The sequence below is a fragment of the Canis lupus genome, chromosome 11 (assembly GCF_048164855.1).
Source record: "Canis lupus baileyi chromosome 11, mCanLup2.hap1, whole genome shotgun sequence".
Classification (NCBI taxonomy): domain Eukaryota; kingdom Metazoa; phylum Chordata; class Mammalia; order Carnivora; family Canidae; genus Canis; species Canis lupus.
The window spans coordinates 32,574,103-32,592,840 of record NC_132848.1 but is presented as its reverse complement, the minus strand read 5'-3'; the positions used below and the strand labels follow the sequence as shown (position 1 = coordinate 32,592,840).

The 18,738-nt window shown below is 50.0% G+C and overlaps 1 protein-coding gene across 4 annotated transcripts in view; it reads right to left on the bottom strand.

Annotated features, from left to right (window-relative positions):
- Positions 1 to 18,738, bottom strand: part of LARGE1 (LARGE xylosyl- and glucuronyltransferase 1) — a 521,069-nt gene that overhangs the window by 468,766 nt on the left and 33,565 nt on the right. The window contains exons 1-2 of one of the 4 annotated variants that reach the window (XM_072844183.1): positions 8,825 to 8,970; positions 8,192 to 8,278 (exon numbers count right to left, since the gene is read on the bottom strand). The exons of 2 other annotated variants lie outside the window; for them this stretch is intronic. In XM_072844183.1, coding sequence (XP_072700284.1) covers positions 8,192 to 8,241 — 50 coding nt within the window. In that variant the 5' untranslated portion in view covers positions 8,242 to 8,278; positions 8,825 to 8,970. Of the gene's footprint in view, positions 1 to 8,191; positions 8,279 to 8,824; positions 9,023 to 18,738 lie in introns of those variants that run through there. One more of the 4 variants, XM_072844186.1, reaches the window with a different exon arrangement.

Here is an 18,738-nt window from a genome sequence, read left to right as displayed (position 1 = left end):
CTCAGCAGGGAACGTGGTATCCTCAGCAGCTCAACCTTGGGGAGGTCAACTCTGTGGAACACCTGGGGAGGGGGTGCTTTAGACAAATTTATTATCTGAAGCTTAGAAGTCTGAAATGGGTTTCCCTGGGCTCCCAGAGTCCCCTTGATTGTGAGTGGAGGTTAATACAGGCTCACTGGGGGCTGGAGACATTTGGAATAAAAACATGAATTAAGTCCTTGACACAAAGGAAACTCCCAAGAAGCTGGCAGCCCTCCTTCTTCTAGCACTGGGCGGCCTCCTGCCTCCCAATGGGAAGGCAGGTGATGGTACGCCTCACAACGCCTGGATGATGCCAGCCCCATTTCCAGGACTCCAGGGCAGGCCTCAGACTCCTTCTAGGCTCAGGTGAACTTTATTAAGAATAAAAGGCGGGGTCAGAGTAACAATGCCTTATTTTTTTCCAAAGTCTGTAAAGTGTGGCTCCTTCACTGAACACACCAAAGGCAACCTGGCGTTTTGTCTCATCAAACAAATGCACAGGCATGCTTACCTCCCAGTGTTACCTAAATGCAAAGTATGTACCATCCCACATTTGATAATCTAGGAAAACTCATCCCTCCTGCGTTTCCAGGTAACAGGGACGTGCATGGAGGGCAATGAGCTCCAGCAAACTTGTCTTAAGCGAAAGGTGAGGCTTCCCTTTTCTCTTCCACTGAGGTGGCAACAGCTCATGACAGAGCCCACCCTGAGGGACCTTATCTGAGGAAGGCAAAGAGGAGAAAGCTAGGAATGCCCCTACAAAGTCGCTGAGGGCCGTGAAGGTCGCTTCCAGGATGAAGGGGCTCCAACCTAGTTCAGTAATCTTGGAGACCCCAGCAGCTCCTACCACAGAGTTGGGTCCCAGGGAGGCCCCTATTTCCAGGAGGGTTACAATCAAATGTAATCAAGTGGGACGCCTGGGTAGCTCAGTGGATGAGCATCTCTGCCTTCCGCTCAGGTCATGATCCCAGGTCTTGGGATCGGGTCCCGCTTCAGGCTCCCCTCAGGGACCCTGCTTCTCCCTCTGCCTGTTGTCTCTGCCTCTCTCTCTGTCTCTCTCATGGAAAAAAAAAAATCTTAAAAAAAAAAAAGATGCAATCAAGAGCTACATGGAGCATAAATTACATTTCCCGAAGCATAACAGAGACAGTAGGCATGTGTACGATAAAGACGACAGGAGCAGAGACAGCAATGCTGGCTTCATGTCACTGGAGAAGGCTGGGCAGGCGAGGTGCCTTGGGACACAGCTTCCCTCGCTGCCTTTACTCATTTCAGAAACCCAGGCTCCAATACGTGTCTCCTGACAGGACTGTGAACTCCTCGAGGAGACAGACGGTGCCTTGTTCACCACATTGTTCCCAGGACAGAGCTGAGACCCAAATGCTGGTTGGGTGGATGGACAGATGGGTGGGCAAGCAGAGAGACAGGGCTGGTCAAGGAGGTTGTGTGACCACCTTGAGGCAGCAACAAGATGAACGCAGATGTAACTGGTCAGTCGAAGCCCTCAAACACGGCTTTCCCTGGAGGCCAGCAGCCACCTCTCTCCTGGTCCCACAACTCAGAACCCAAGGGGCTGTTGACCTGTGGCCCCTTGGGTTCCACAACCACTGCCTGTACTGGAACTGTGGTCCTGATGTGGCCTCATCCTTCGGGCCTGTCTCTCCCCAATCACCTGTGCCCCAGCTCTGCTCTCAATTCCTGGCCCGGCCTCCAATTCCGTTCACGGTTTCTGAAAAAGCCACAGGCATGGATGGCATGCCCTGGCCCAGCATGCATGACACATTCAGATGAACCTTTATCCCAAAACATGCCGACCTCTACCAGGGAGCAAAATTCAGCGACCTCTGCCACCTGGCCCCTGACCCAGAGCCCTCTCATGCATCCTCAAGACGGGAAGGTGCGGCCAGGAACAGAAGAGTCCCATCACTCTGCCCACAGGCCGCAGACACTTGCTCCACCCAGCAGGACTGCAGAGAATTTCAGTTTGATTTTTTTTCTCTCCTTCCAAGCCCGACCTCGAAATATTATCACCGGGACTCCAAGGAGTAGGTTTGGTTTGGTCTGTTTGTTTTCATTAAAGAACATCCTAGCAAGGAATATTGGCATCTTGTTTTTCTTCTGAGTGACAATGACACAACTCCACTTCAGGTAAATAAATGTTTTTGACCTAAATGAGTCATTTGGCGGGAACAGCGAGTTCACCTGCATATGGGCTGACCCCTTTCCAAAGCTGGGGAAGAGGGCAGCATTGTGTCTGGGATTAAAAACCACGTAAGACCCCCCCCCTCCCCGTCTCTCAATAAATAAATAAAATCTTTAAAAAAATAAAAAAATAAAAAAATAAACCTCGGAGGAAAAAAAAACACGTAGAACAACAAGACCTCATTTTTTCACAGCAATATCCATTGCTAGACATGTGGGAAGTAAGGAGGCAAAGAGGGAGATCCTTTAAAAGGCTGGCGTCAGACAGTCTTTCCCAGGGGTAGAATCCAGCTACACCACTTTCTTGCGGAAAAATCCTGGGGGTGGGGGGAAGCGCTTGACCTCTGACCTCCGAGAGCTCATTTATGGTTGTGAGGATTAACTTAAATAACTTCCCAATTGTAAAGCATTTGAAAAAAACAGCAGCACGTAATAAACAATTAAGGTAAACTGTTACAATACGCACAGATTGGACAGGAAAGAACTATGTGCTGTGCAGTGTGCGAGGTCGCTAGCCGCATGAAATTAAAATTAAATCAAACTAAAAATTCAGTCTCTCAGTAACACTAAACACATGTCAAGTGCTCAGGAACTACCTGCGGCTGGTGGCTGCTGTGTTGGACGGCACAGATACGGAACACTTTGTCACCTACAAAGTTCTACTGGGCAGCCCTGGTGAGGAGGAAAAGGAACACAGCTTGAAGCGAGAGGGTCTGTGTGAACTTGGGCAAGTTACTTAACCTCTGCATCACTTCCTCATCTGTAAAATGGGCATAACAGCAGCGGCATTCTTCAGGGATGATTGTCTGCTATGCAAGTGCTGATAGTAAGGCTTACGATAAAAGTAAGCGCTCGCCAGCTAGCACCCTACAACAGCAGCAGCCACAGGCATGGTGCAAGATGGTTTACTGAGAGAATCAAAAAGGAAGAAAAAATCTGTAAAGGACCTCCCACAGGGCCAAACACATAGCAGACACTCATTTCATTCACTCTGTTTTTCAACAAATGTTCACAGAGCAGGTCCTATGTGCTGGGCATTCTTCCAGGCATGAGAGGCGTAGAAATGAGCAAAGTCCCTGCCCTCCTGGAGCTTAGGGTCTCAACAAATGGGGGCGCTACTGTGCCGATACAAACAGGAAGACCAACATTTCCAGTTTAGCACAATGATTCCTGGCAATGAAGAGAGAATGCTGCCAAATATAAAGCTAACCCCAAAGAGGTGCCTAAGAAAAGTGCTCTTTGGACGGATGAATGGAAGGAAGGATGCATGCATGAAGGGAGTTAGGAGAAGGCTCAATAACGCACAAGTAAGGGGCACCTGGATGGCGTAGTCAGTTGGGCATCTGACTCTTGGTTTTGGCTCAGGTGGAGATCTCAGGGTCATGAGATGGAGCCCTGCATTAAGCTCCATGTTCCACACAGGGTCTGCTTGGGATTCTCTCTCCCTCTGCCCCCACGTGTGCATGTGTGTGTCCGCGCGCGCTCTCGCTCTCAAATAAATAAATAAATCTTTTTTTAAAAAAAATGCATAAATACTGAGCTGGGCCCTGGGTGACCCAGTTAATTACCCTCCAGAGGGTGTGGCTAACTCAGAGAGCTGTTGCCAGGCAACACTAATAAATGATCCCACAGCAGTGTGCAAACTGTGATGCATAAAAGCTTAATCATCTTTAACGGGAATTTTAAAACCCAAATGACTGGGATAGAGATGGCCTTCACATACGTGCCCTCTGGCTTCTATTCTGGGCTCCGCTCTGACTCACCCTGCCAGCTGGGGCGGCTCACTCCTCTCTGCAGTACCAGGGTGGAGAGGGGATGAACCAATCAGGGAGCCTGCACCCACGTCTCCCACCCATCTCTCCCACCAGGCAAAACAGCCTTTAACTGGTGCCGGACAAGCAGCCACCCAAGAGGTAGGGATCCCATTGCCCAGCAAATGCCTGCCCAGCCCTCAGACTCGCCTGCAGGCCAGTCCAACTTGCACGCTGGCCCCAATTCTATTACTCACTAGGCAGAGCTTTCCCAAGAGGTGGCAAATGGCACCATACCTCTCTGCCTGAAAAGCTCATTTTGGTAGGTTTGCAGCTCCCTGACACAGCTAAACGTCACGGAAGGGGGCTATGTTGAATCATTGGCTGTCTTACTGGTGAGGCGGGCCTCAGCAAGTTACTTCAAATCCTTAGGTCTCAGCCTCCCGTTGGTTGCACAGTGAAGAGAAACACTGCTTGCTACACGATGTTGTTAGTGGGATTAAATGAGATCATTTAAATAAAGTGCCCAAGTATTCAGTAGGACCTGGTTTACATTCTGTCTAGCACATCAAGATGGGGAGACAATGAGAGATGTGGTCTAAGCCGCTCGTGCTGACACCATCCGGGTCAGCATGCCAACCTGTGCCTCACCCACCTCCTTAAGGGGAAGGTGAACTGGATCCGTGCAATCTCTTGCACATGACCTTCCCTGTTTTACCACAATCGTGTTGCTTTTCATCTTGATGAAAAGAACACAAGGTTTCTGGAAATGCAGTACAAGAATTCACATCAGGGACTTCTTCCATGTGCCTAAGCCTTACTTCCAAACCGTTACAACGGACGTTTGCTCATTATAGGTCTGATGTCTGAGGGTCGGCTGTGTTTGATATTCTACAATGATTTCTGCCAGGAGTTGAGCTAGCTGGGTGGACGGGGCTGACGCAGGGAAGCAATGTCCCCTACGTGGCCTAAAATGATGTCTGTCCATTTCTGCCCTCACCCCATCATGGGACACACCCAGCACCCCAAGCAGGGCCTCTTGCCTGTCATGCTCCTCAGCATGTCCCTCATGGAATGACAAGTGATTTCCATTCCCATGCATGGGGATTCTTCCCATTTAAGGGGGCTCTGTATACTCTATTAAATATTCTCATTCACTCAGTGCCCTTTTCCAGGCTGCCCCGGCCCTGGTGTGGCCAACTGGAGACCACGTCATGTCTAATTCCACTCGTTTCACGTTTTCTGCAGGTCCACCCCATGGCAGGCTCAGCACACGGACATGACAGTGACTACAGCTGACCTCGAGGGGCGAAAAAACAAACAGAGGCTGGCGGGGTATGCAGACTAACCTTAAAACAAAACTGGCTGCCAGAAGTGCTTTAGCAGAATTAAAGAAGGCAGTAGAATTCAGGGCAGCTAGAGGCTGATTCCAAAAGTGGGCAAGTGGAGTAAGGGTCTTGGCATGGGCTGAAAATGAGCAGAATTTCAACAGGGAGCACAAGACAGGGAGGTGAAAGAGATCCCTTGGTTCTAAAGACTAATTTCTGATACTGGCATCTCTCAAAGCCCCTCTCTCCAGACCCATTCTCTCCTTGGAGCCAGTCCCTCTGTGACCCCTGAGACTTCTGAGCACCCTCCCATTTTTGGCCGGTCAGCTGGCTACTCTGCGCTTGTTCTGACCCTTTCAGGCCTGCTTACCTTCCCCATTCTCTGGGCCCTGACCCAAGACAGCACTCTCCGAGTTGGCATTAAGCGTGGCAAGGCTAAAATTAGGACTGTTTCCATAGATATCTAGACTTCTCTGTAGCAAATCTGTTCGGCTCCCAAGTGGAGAAAAAAAAAAAAAAATCCCATTCTATCTGCAAAAGGAACCGGGGATCTGGAAAATCCAAGCTGGCTAATGTCTGGACATGCCTCTGAGCCTTCCTGACCCCACAGGGAGGGAAGAGGAGCCTTCCCTGGTCTGTGCAGTGGTACACAACGGGCTTTGTCTTCAGTGGGCTACCAGGTACCCACCACAAAGGAAGGACGGCAAGCCTGGGAAACACCGTGTGTCTGGGCCACCAACAAACTCAGCCTCACTTCATCGTGACAGGGTCCCTTCTGGGAAGTGGTCCTACTTCCTCCCACCTCGGAGACACTGGCTGGCCCTGTAAGATGGGCCACACCATTCACAGATAATACACAGGAAACCTCGTATTTTAACTAACACAGTTAAAACATGAGGCTCAAAGATGTTCCAAGAACCTCCCATGGCCACCCAGCAAAGGGCTGTTGTGCTGATGACGACAGAGTAACAGTAATGACAGGCACAACTAAAGCTTGCTGGCACTGTTTTGTTCTAGGTTCTACATCCAGCACTTCTCTGGATTCTCATTCCATCCTTGTTATGGGTTGAATGTGTACTCCTAAAAAAAGATATTCTCAAGTCTAACCCCCAGCAACTCAATATGTAACCTTATTTGGAAACAGTCACTGTTGATATAATTAAGTTAAGATGAGGTCATAATGGAATAGGGTGTGTCCTTGAGGCCAGTATGACTGGTGTCCTTGTAAGAGGACTATGTGAAGACAAATGGAAAAAACATCATATGATACAGAGGACAAGAGCGAGGCGTCTACAAGCCAAGACCACCAAGGTCTGCTGGCAATCACGAGAAGCCACGAGGAGGAAGGAAGGATCATCCAATGGATTTCAGAGGGAGTGTGGCCCTGCTGATACACCTTGACTTCGGAATTCCAGCTTCCAGATGTCTCTTATTTTGAGCTGCCCTGTGTGTGGCATTTTGTTACGGCAGCCACAGGAAACCCATACATTTCTCAGCACAATTCCATGAAGACTTAGGTACTAACAGTCAAGATTTACACATGACAGTACGGAAGCTTAACTAATAGCAACGAATACTGGGAACAAATACCAACCACGTACTAAGTGCTTTACATATACTAACTTGTGTAATCCCCACAAAGACCCTAACCCACAACAACCCCATGAAGTCATCCCATTTTAAAGAAGAAAGGGAGGCATAGAAAGGTTAAGTAATTTGCCTGAGGTCACACAGCTCATAAGTGGTGGGGTAAGGATTCAAATTCAGACCCAGAAATCTGGGCTCTTTACCTACTATAACCCCCTGAAGCCAGAAGAGGGTGTCTAACCAGGACATGAATTGAGGTGGTCCAGCTTCAAAGCCCACATCCTTGGCATCTATCTCAATTTTGTTATTCCACCGGCCAAACAGAATGCTCTGCACTTAGGGGCCTTCAAAGTACTCATTTGATGACATAAACAAATTAATTAAATGAGCAGTGGCTTACATACATCCCATTAATTCAAATTAAATTCAAATTAGTTCATTTTAGCAGTTAAAACTGACCCAGGTCCATATGGGCAACAGAAAACAGGAAAGAAGCAATTAGGGTACCTCCAGGACTAAGTGGGCAGAGTGAACTAAAGCTCCTCACTTGCCAAGCTTTTACACTAAGTCGTTTCCATAAACGTTTACTGGGCACCTACTATGTGCCAGCATGGTGTCAGGTAAGGGGAATACAAAAGTCACAGCTCCAGCCCAGCAAGGACACGGCAGTGGTCAAACAGCCATAAATCCTGGCAAGCGCCAAAAGGGAAGTCAGAGCACAGGTGCTACTGGAGGACAGGGCAGAGGTTCCTAAATCTGCCCGAGTGCACAGCACCGGCTCTGGGACAGGTGGCATCTGAACTGAATCTTCAGTTTCAGCGTACTGCTTGTTTCAAGGCCCACCCAAACAGCTTGCCTCCCTGTGCAAACATACCTCTTCCTTTCCTCTTCCCTCCCCTTTTTCTCTCTCTGCAACTTTTCCCAGAAACAGATTTTTCTCACTGCATGAGCCACCCTGGTGCACATTTAGCAACGTTCAATTTCCACAATCCCTAATCCCCAGTGGAGGGAAGAGAGTGGATTGTTTACTTTTGGAAAAAAAAGTTTTGGGGACGGAGTCAGAGCCCTGCGAACCTAAAGTTAACAGACAACCAGTGATGGCTGCCAGTGTTAATTCAGCTAAACTACCCCTCACGTGTTCACAGAGAAACAGGCTACTGTATTCTTTATCAACGGATGTGGAAACTAGGAAAAGGGGAGAGAGAGGGAGAGAGCCAGGGGCGGGGGGCGTCCTGGGAGCCAAGGAAAAAGAATCTACAACAGAGATGTGTCCTGTCACCAAACTTTTGGCCAGTCACTCACCCACTGCAGGGTCTCTCCACACCGCAAGCTGGCAGGTCATCATGCAGCATGTGGCTTGGCAGAAAGAATGCAGGTTCAGACTCGCCCCTTTATAAAGGGCAAACAGTGGCTCTCAGGTCAAGTGCCCTTCCAGTGGCTTAATCAATAGCACCTAATACTGGTAACGAATACCAACATGGCACTAAATGCCTTACACTCATGAACCTGTGGGATCCCCGCGAAGACCCTAACCCCAGCACAACCCCACAAAGCTATCCCATTTCAAAGAGGAAGGTGAGGCGTGGAGTCAACACAGGGTCAATGCCACCCATGACCGTCAGGAACACCGTCCTCACTGCCAAAGAACGTGCCACGGCGCCCAGGCACACAGCTAGCAGCTACGCTAGTCCTTTGGCGTGGCCATCGCCGCCACCAGGGCTGCGTATGAGCCCGGGACGAGCCATTTACGTCTCTGGACCTGAACAAGTTCTCCCGGGCTGCCAGGACCGGGCACCGGGCGAGGCGGGCCGGCTCACGCTGGCCCAAAGGCAGAGCCTCGGGGGGGGGGGGGGCGGGGGGGGGGCACGGAACTGACCTCGCCGGGCAGACCAACACTAAACTCGGATCGCCCCGCCGGGAAGCGTGCCCTCTCACCTCTGCCCTGGAAGACAGGGGCCGCCTGCGACGGCTCGGCCCCCGGGGCCGCAGAAGCTGGCAGGATCTCCCCCGCGCCGGCGCCCGCCTCGCTCCCGGAACGGCTCGCCTCTGGGTTTGGGTTTATTATTTCTGCACCGCCACAAAAAGCCCTTGCTGGGATCGGCGTGAGTCTGTCTTTTTTTAACCCCCCTGGCATGAGCGGCACACGGCAGAGGCACGCCTCGATTAGCTCAAGCTGTTCCTGGACTCATGAGACACACCGTGTTTATCTGTGTAGCCTCTTCTGAAGGGTGTGGGGTGCTGCCCGCCTGCTCCTGCCCTGCACGGACGCCCGGGTACACCCCCCCACCTCACCCCCAGGGCGGTGGGGGCGGGGCAGCCCTCCTCAGAAACTCTGCAGCAGGTGGCGACCCACAGGGCCCAGCCCAAGAGCAGACTCCGGCCCCATGGCCACCCGCACCCCACCTGTACTCTACTCAGGATCCCTTCTCTTTCTGGGCCCCTCTCCACCCTCCCATGCCTGCGGCCCCCTGCCAGCACCTCACATCCCTGCACCCGGTCCGTCCGCTCCCCACCAGGCCCAGATCTGCCTCCCACCCTAGGCTTGCCCTGCCCTTCTCAAGCCATAAAAATCCAAATACTCACCGATTTCACTTCCCTCCTCCTGAGCCTCTCATCTTGCACCCCTACTGCATTTTTCTCTCCCTCTCCCTCCCTCCTGCCTCCCCTCTGCTCCTGGTTTCCTGCCTCCACTCAGGGAACTTCCGTGAGAAAACGGTTCCTTCTTTCCCCAGACTGCCCAGTGCTTTCCCATGCCTGTCAAACCTGGCTAGAGCTGGTACAGATCCCGAGGATGAGTCCTACGAGGGACTGAAGGCCAGAAGGGTCCAGCCAGCCAGAGTGACGCCCCGCACAGGCACAGATGGGACGGTGGGCCTTCACTGCTAAGACCCCACTGCCACTGTCTTCACACGCCGAGGCATCCCCGTCTCACAAGCACATCTCACCCGCAGGGCTCTAGTCTCACCGGACCTCAGAGCTCTTCCACAAAGGTCTCAAGACACAACCCACACACTAAGGCAACGGAAACATAGCAGCTGAAATGGGGTGATTCACTCAACAGACATTAGTTATGGGGGGGATTGTGAAATATATTTAATTTTTCAGGGATTAAATAACCCCATTAGCTGGACAGCCTGCAGTGGGATGCTCTGGGTTCACATTCCACCTTGGCAGCTTGCAGTGCATCAGTTTCTCTGTCAGTAAACTAGGAATACTAAGCTATCTAGCACACCAGACTGCCCGGAGACTAGAACTAACTCTATGCACATCTTCATCATCCCCATCATCATCACCACATGGAAGTCCATTGAGCCTTTAGCAGGTCAGGCAGTAATCTAAGTGCTTTACATGAATCAATTCATTAACACAACAACTCTGACAAGTACAGACCATTGAGATCTCCATTTGACTGATGGACAGAGAGGTCAAGTAACTCCCCCAAGGTCACACAGCTAAGTAGAGGATACAGAATTCAGCCCCAGACAGCCTGGCTCCAGAGCTATGCCATTCAATCACGGACGTTAAGCCCAGTAGCCAGCAAAGAGTAAACCATTCGGCAACTCACTCACTAGGATTATTATAATAATATTGGCTTTATTTTTATAAGAACTATTGCCTCAGAGGGATGATTTTATTTTGCCTTTTTGAATTAAATTTCAGTCCGAGGGGCACCGAGCCTAGCGTAATGGCTTCTATTTCTGCCTGCTATCCACTCCCATCAGAGCGGAGAGAAAGCCAGGCCGAGGGGACTGCCTGCTTGAAGTTTTATGGGTCAAGCTGCATTCTCTGGGCCAAACAGGCTGGGGGGGTATCTCCATTCCAGAACTGTTGGCAAATCTCTCTGTGGCCAGGGCCAACTGCAGAATGACAGCTACCACCTGTCCCTCTTGCTGGAGAACGGTGGGGGCAGAGGGCAGTGCCACAGAGAGAGCAATGCTCCCCAGCCTGAAATACGTGTGCCCACTTCCAACCATCTAAGGGGCCTCCAGGCCAGGCAGGGGCTGCCCTCCCCAGCCTGCCACTCCAGCTTCCTCCCCCAAGCAGCCTTCACCATGCTTCCAAAGCCCATGCTCCCAGAGCAGGAGACCAGTGTACCTGGTGGCACAGAGCCCTTGGACTTAGGTGGGAGTGAGCCATTTGACTTTAATTAAACGCTTCCCCCAACAGAGCCTGAGCATGCTTGTCAGCAATAAGCAGGCGTGGGAAGCACGGGGCAATGAGGAACTCCTCTGCCCCACATTCTGAAGCACCCTGCCACCCCACCCAGAATGGACTCTGCCAGCCAAGGCACCCTGGAAGGTGTGGCCTCTGGGATAAATCCAGCATCCCAGGCTCTGAGCCGGGACGGCTGGTCTCTCCTCTGCAGCATCACAGCAGGCACCCCAGATATTGCTCAGTCCAGAAATCTCAACCCGAACATCCCAACCTTGGGATCTTAGACAAAATGTCATAGAAGGAAACCTATGGATATGGGATGGTCAAGAACACAAGCTTTGGAGCACTACAGGTCTGAGTCTGAGTCGCTGATCTATGCTCAACCATGAGAACTAGATGACCTCTGTGAGCCTCAGTGTCTCATCCATGCAATAGACACAAGAACCAGGTTAGAACTCCAACCCTGGAGAAGATCAGAGTTGCAAGACAGAAACAAACTGACCCTGCACACCTCTGGTCATCAGGATTTCTCAAAAGCATGGGCACACAAAGGTAGTCCATGAAGTCAGACATTAGGAGAGCAGACATTCTAGGGCGGGGCGGTCTTTGGGGTACTGGTAATGTCCTATTTCTCGATCTGGGAACTGGTTATACAGGGGGACTCCCCTTGTAAAAAGTATATCAAGCTAAACACTTTGTTTTCTGAACTTTGCTGCTTATAGAATATGCTATATTCTATATATAAGTTTTGGCATGAGATGCATAAACTGGCCTTTGTCCTCAGCTGGAAGTGAGAACTCTAGATATAACAGGCTGGTCATCTTTTCACATGAGCCCTCTTCACCCAGGGCTGTATTTATGAGGCCATCCCATATGTCATGGCACAGCTGCCCCTGCAAGCTCTTGGTGGGCTCAACGATCATCATACCTGGTGATGCCAACGCATCCCCACTGACTTCCACAGATATTTACCACGCAGCTGCTATGCACCAGGCTTGGGTCTAGTGTGAGCAAAATGTAGAAAGCCCCTTCTTTAAACAGGCTTATCTTGGGGGGCTGAGGGAAGAAAGGAAGGAGCAGCATTTACTGAAGCCCTGTTGTGTATAGTAACGGTGCTCGGGGCAGCACACTTGACATGTGGTGTAAACTTAACACTCTTGCAAAGTTCAGGCTCATCCAGATGATCCTCAGGGCCTTCCTGCCCCTAAACCTCTGGTGTAAACTACTCAGTCCAAAGGGAAGCCCAAAGTCTTCTGTAAGATTGAGTTCCTCCAAGATTTTTTTTTTTTTTTTTTTGAGAGAGAAGGGGATAGAGCAGGGGGAGGGGGAAGATTTTACACAATCCCTGAGGCCAACACAGGGCTCGATCTCCCAACCCTGAGGTCATGACCTGAGCTGCAATCAAGAGTCAGACACTTAACCAACTGAGCCACCCAGACGCTCCCTCCAAGATTTTTTTTTGAATTAACTAGCACAAGCAGGGCTCCAGAGACAGCTCATCTGAGTTCAAACCTCAGCTGTGTGACTCTGGGTAGGTTTCTTAAGTTCTCTGTGTCAATTCTCCCATTCTCAAAATAGGAGAAATGATTAGGGTCCCGTGAGGATTGAATGAGAGGAGCCAGTGAGATGCTTAGAACAGTGCTTGACACAGAGCTGCTACTGCTGTGATGTGCGTGCTTTCTGCACACTCCTGGTGCACTGCCTTTCTCTGTGTCCTTCCGTGAAACTTATCCCAGTCCTCATTTTCCACAAAAATCCTATCACACAAAGCATCCACTGTGGTCTCCACTGCTCATTTATCTTCTAGTCCGTCTCCGGGAGGGGAAGCATAGAGAGAAAGAGAGAGATGCAGAGAGAGACACAGATGGAGAGAGGGAGGAAGAGCCACTGCATTGTGGCTCTGGCTCCTCCCAGGACTCCGCGGCCAGAGCCCTGAGCCACACTAGCCCTGGGCAGGTCTGAACCCAGCCACGCTCTAACTGAAAGCCAGGCACCAGGTTTCACAGAGTTAGTGTGAAATAAAGAAGGTAACATCGCACAATAACTTGCATTTGCACTTCAGTTATACTGACCTAAATACAACCGATGACTACAATTTGTTTCACCTATTTCTTTTTACCTTTTAATTTTTTATTATCGCGGCTACTGGAAAGCTTTAAATCACATATGTGGTTTCTATTTCTTTTTTTTTTTTTTAAAGAATTTTATTTATTCATGAGAGACACAGAGAGAGGCAGAGACATAGGCAGAGGAAGACGAGGGACTCGATCCCAGGACCCCGGGACCATGATGTGAGCCAAAGGCAGACACAACCACTGAGCCACCCAGGTGCCCCTGTGGTCTCTATTTCTACTGGATGATACTACTGTAGCCTATCAAGGACTTTCCCCACCACAAGGCAGTTCCCTCTTTCAAAGGCGTTTTCATCCTAGTTCTTGAGATCAAAGTTTCACTCAATATGTAAATACAAGTTAGACAAAATGCCACAGGTGCAGAAACTCCACCCAGGAGGGAGGACATGAGACTGCCTGAGGTCACGCACTTGACAAGCGATGGAGCCAGAACCAGGTCCCAGATCCAACCAGATGCTGAGCCGAGCTTGTCGCCATCTCATTTATGTCTCCAAGGCTATGCCACGCCATCACCTATCACCTCCAGGCGAGAAGGAAAATGAATAGGCAATTCCTTGCCACCCAGGGTCATCAACAGGTGCCCATATTTTATAGGGTAAGATGGTTTGGTACCTCAAGGGGAGACAAGGCTCCAATAAGGTGTCAGTTAATGTCTGCAGAGGTAAAATCAGGACGTGTGATATTCTGACCCAGCAGGCCTTATGTGACATTTCCAGTCTCAGGTCCTGCTTCCACAGGGCACATCCACGGAACCGGGCATATCTCGGGGCTTACTGCTGCAGGAGGGCTCACCACAGGCCAAGCATGCTGTGTCTTGCATGAAGTAGAGAAGAATCTTCCCAAGACCCCTTGAGATGTGTAGTCTTTATGCCCAATTGACAGATGAGGAAACTGACTCATGCAAAGGCTCGGTGATATGCCACGTCCCCCAGCTAGCCAGCAGCAGAGCTCAAATTCAGACCAGGCCCTGCTTATCGACTACAAATCCACCATTCATTTTATGCCTCCGAACCCTTGCTCCTGTAGTCCCTTGTGTGAAAACATCCTTTTAATCCACTATTCTGTAAAGTCAATACTGCTCTCTCTTTTCATAAAACCAGCCACTCCTTCCCTTGATCCCCATGAACTTTAAACACCCTCAATCTTGTACTTCCTACAAAGTGTTAGAAGTCATTCTTATCACCAGTCTGAGGCTCCTCACAGGAGAAGTTACGCTTTATCCACAAATGTTTCTTCAGTTCCTAGCACAGAATCAGGCACATAGGAATTACTCAATAAATATCTGTTGACTGAAAGAAATCACCAACCAAGCAACCCATCTTGACACGTATTTTGCTCAGCATACTTTTTCCAACCAGCTTCCTTTTTCTGCATTCCGATGTTCCTCCCCATGGGTGGCTTCTCCACCAATCTGTTTGCATGGAGAGAAGCCAAATGCATCGCTTTCAATTGCAGCTTGGTAACACCAATTGTCACCTCTCCGCTTTTATTAATTGCTGGGTTAATCAAGCACTCCAAATTGTGCCCACCCACGCTAACATGAAAGCATCTCTGGATGACCAAGGAAATAGGTTTAAGCTGAAGCAAAAGACAGACTCTCAGAGCCTTTTCCACCCTGCACGGCTGCCATATTTCTCAGGCTCTGTGGGTCCAAGTCACATCAGATGGAAGTACGATAGTCTTGACCAAAATCTCAGCCATCCAATGCTTTTTCACAGCAGGTAGGTATCAGAGTGACCTCTGATGCACGTTCTCATTTGAGCGCCCTCATGACGCTGTGACATTGCTAGTGTTAAGCCAAGCTTTCAGGTAAGGACAATGAGGCTCGGCTGAGACATAGACCACAGACTTGCCCAGGAGCACAGGATGCGCATCACTGCCTGAGGCCAACCTAGGCCCCATCATCCAAGACCCGAGGACCACACTCCTGCCTCCTCCTTGTGCCCAGCCCACTCTCCCCGACCTCCCTGCCTCGCTCTGATGGCTTCATCAAAGCAGGGGCTGTCCCACGTGATTCAAGTTTTCTTTGCTCCGGGTGCACTCCTCCCATCCCCTCCCAGATGTAAAAGGTGAGGATGTTTTCATCCAAACCTTCAGCTAAATCTTGCTTTCAAATTCTAGAACAGGTTTCCATACTGACATTTTCATTCCCTCTACTTCTCTTGCTTGAGACACAGGTGTTGATGGAGGCACGCTCCTCTCCTGAACAGGTGCCCATCTCTGCTCCATTTTGTGAGCAGTAAACACAGGAGCAGGGGGGAACGAACAAAGAAGAGATTTACTGTAGGTGTTTGTGTACTTTTTAGGCTTCTGATGGCAAAGAATCATGTCACCCTTCCAAACTATCCCCTTCTACTTTATAAAAAGCAGCTGTGTGTGTGTGTGTGTGCACATGCGCACGTGCTCAATAAAGATGCCACACAGGCCATGAGGCCAACCCGCGGTGACGCTCCCTAACAGGCTTCCATATGGAGAGTCTAACATTCCAGATGCCTTGCCATGTACCAGGTTTCCAAAAGCATAGTTACGAGCACCCCTGGGGCCAAGAAAGGAGTCCTGCGCACACAACATGCTGCCCACTTCCTCTCCCGCTTGGCGAGCAAACCACGCGAAGCCTGCAGTGGGGCCAGGAGCCCTTAGGGGTTGTTGCGCTAGGTCGCCGGGCGAGGTCACCTCCTGCTCCCAGGGCAGGCAGGTGGAGAACTGGAGGGGAAGGCTGATCTAAGCCTCTCCGCCTAGGGAGGTACCTAGGAAATGGAAGGTAGAAAATTATAATCAAGTTTTCCAAACAGAGGTAATAAACTGACCTCTTTCAAAGGGGAGGGGGAGGCTGGTTCAAAAGCTCAGGTCCTATTTTATGAAAATATATGTCAACTGCAAAAGATCACAGCAAAGATTCAAGGCTATTTTTGTTTGTTTGTTTGTTTAGTTTACCCTCAAAATATAAACCCCTTGTTTAAAAAGTTTGGTTGAATTAGCAGGTCTCTCTTCCAGGACATACAGAATAAAGACCCGTGGATCTCATTTCGACAAAGACCCACCTGCGAGTCTGTTTCACCAAGGCTGAGCCTTAAGGGTTAGGGAAACGGGGACACCTGGGTGGCTCAGTGGTTGAGTGTCTGCCTTCAGTTCAGGGCGTGATGCTGGGGTCCCAGGATCGAGTCCCACGTCGGGCTCCCTGCATGGAGCCTGCTTCTCCCTCTGTCTGTGTCTCTGCTTCTCTCTGTGTGTCTCTCATGAATAAATAAATAAAATGTTTTTTTTTTTAAAAAAAGGGTTAGGGAAACGGTTACGAGGAGCCTCACCTGTGTATGAACAGGTTGACAATGACATGTGGGACTTAGCTCCAGGACAGGAGGCTGAGCTGCAAAACTCCCCAAGGCAGCAACAACCAGGAGCAACACAGGACAGGGAAGAAAAGTCTCCCAGACACAGGCCCAGAGTGGGTGCTAAGACCCTTCCCACTCCAGAAAAACTGCCTCCGTTCTTCCACACGCCTTGTCCTTCTGCTTGATGAAAAAGGCCAGTGAGCCAGGGCCAAGGAAATCCGTTTAATGCCATCTAACTTGTGTCCAGAATTTGCAGAGCAGCTACCACTTCACCCCCCACACAGCAGTCAGAAGGGGACCAGGAGACAGGCCAGTAGGAAACACTGTTAAACCTTGGGGAAAGATTGAAATTTCAGCCAGGATGAAATTCAGCCAGGAAAGCAAAGGCTATCTCATCAGGAAAAATGGAACAGCAATGCTAACCTTTGTCTTAGAAAAGAACTAATGATGATAAACAATGCATGTGGCAAATAAAAGTTCCATACATCCCACGGAGCAGTGAAATGCCCTTAATGACCTCGCTACAGCACTTCTAGTAAACTCCTGAGATTGCATCTTGCAACAACAGGTACATATGCCCTCCTTCCTTTCAAAACTAGTCCCAATTTTTATTTTCTTCTGTCGTTCTATTTTCTATCCTGGGATTACCTTGAACTGGAGCCCAAAATGACAGGGATTTCAACAGACTGATGGAGGCCTCTTTCAATTTATTGCTCCATACTCCCAATTTTCCTCACGATGGACCACAACTCACCCTGCCTCTCCACAAATCCAGGGAAGCCATGAGACATGACACCCAGCTGGATGAGTTACGTGCACAGTGGGAAGACTCGTCACTGTGCACCAGCTTCGGAATCAGTAAGACACAAAGGTTGGGTGAGAACATCCCTACCAACCTGCTGGGACACCAACCCCAGAAGAGATCATGCAGTGAAAGTTGCCAGAAGCCTGTTTCAGCCTCAGTCAGCATCTAAGCCCCTTCCCTTATGACATGACAGAAGATAGCACACAGCCTCCAACGCCAGCTATGAGGAGGGGGGGCAGTGCCCCCTGGCCCAAGTCACGGTCACCTCCTCCCTGAATTAAAGCAAGCCCCTCCCAGAGGGTCTCCCTGCTTCCATCTTTGCTCCCTATGGATAATCCTCAACAGAGGAGGGTCCTACGTGATGCAGAGAAAGGGGTGGCCTGCGCCCATCACCTGAACAAGCCTCTGGTCGAACAGTTTGAGACCTTCTGCCTGGACCCTTCCCTTGTCACCAAGCAAGCCAACATCACGCACCTCCCACCAGGATTCCAACCTATCCCCTGCAAGCTTCTGTTCTTTGACTTGACCCTCAACATTTGGCTTTTCCACCCCTTGAGGACAAGCTGGAGCAGAAGACCAAGACTGGCTTCACTGGATACATCAAGGACATCTATGGATTCAGGAGCTAACCAGGTTCCACTTGGAGGCAGGGGGAAATTCTCATTCTTCATCTGTGAAAAAATCTCAGCAGCCTCCATGATATTAAATCTAGGTCTGCATCAGCTCAGGAAAAGAATGCAACATCCTGTGTCCCTGTATCCCTAAAAGAAAAAAAGGTTCCCTCCTTTCTATGCATGGACCTCCTGTGGTCTCTCAACTCAAAAATGGCCTCAGAGCCCTTGCACTTGCTCTCCACTCTTTCTCCCAATATCTCCATGACTCATTTCTTTACCTCTTCAGAGGTTCATTCAAATCACCTGCAAGAACCCCCATTTGAGCAACTTAAACTTGCAAACTCTCCCCCCAACCCTCCCTCTCCCATCGACAATGTCTTTTACTTCTCTGGGACTTTTGTCACCACAGAAGGCTTGATATATTTTACTTGTGTTGGTCTGTCTCCCTCAATGGAATGTAAGGTTCCTGAGGACACTCAGTTGTCTGAGAGCCCCACTGCACTTCACAGCCATGCCATACGTGGCAGTACTCAGTAAATATTCGGATGATGAATGAAAAAATGATTAGGCTGTAAACACCTCAGCACACCACCCCTCTCACTGTGGGCCCGGGCCGAGTGCAGAGCAGAAGCTCCTAGCAGGGCAGGAAGGCAGCTCCCCTGCTGGGTCTCGACCAACATCGACTTCCTCCACTTACTACCATTTACTAGTCACTGCTGAGCTCTTCGACCAGGCTGCTGGGAACACCTCCCTTCAAAGCACTTGTGTATTTGCGAACACCATGGTCTCGGGTCACCGTCTGCGGGACCTCTTT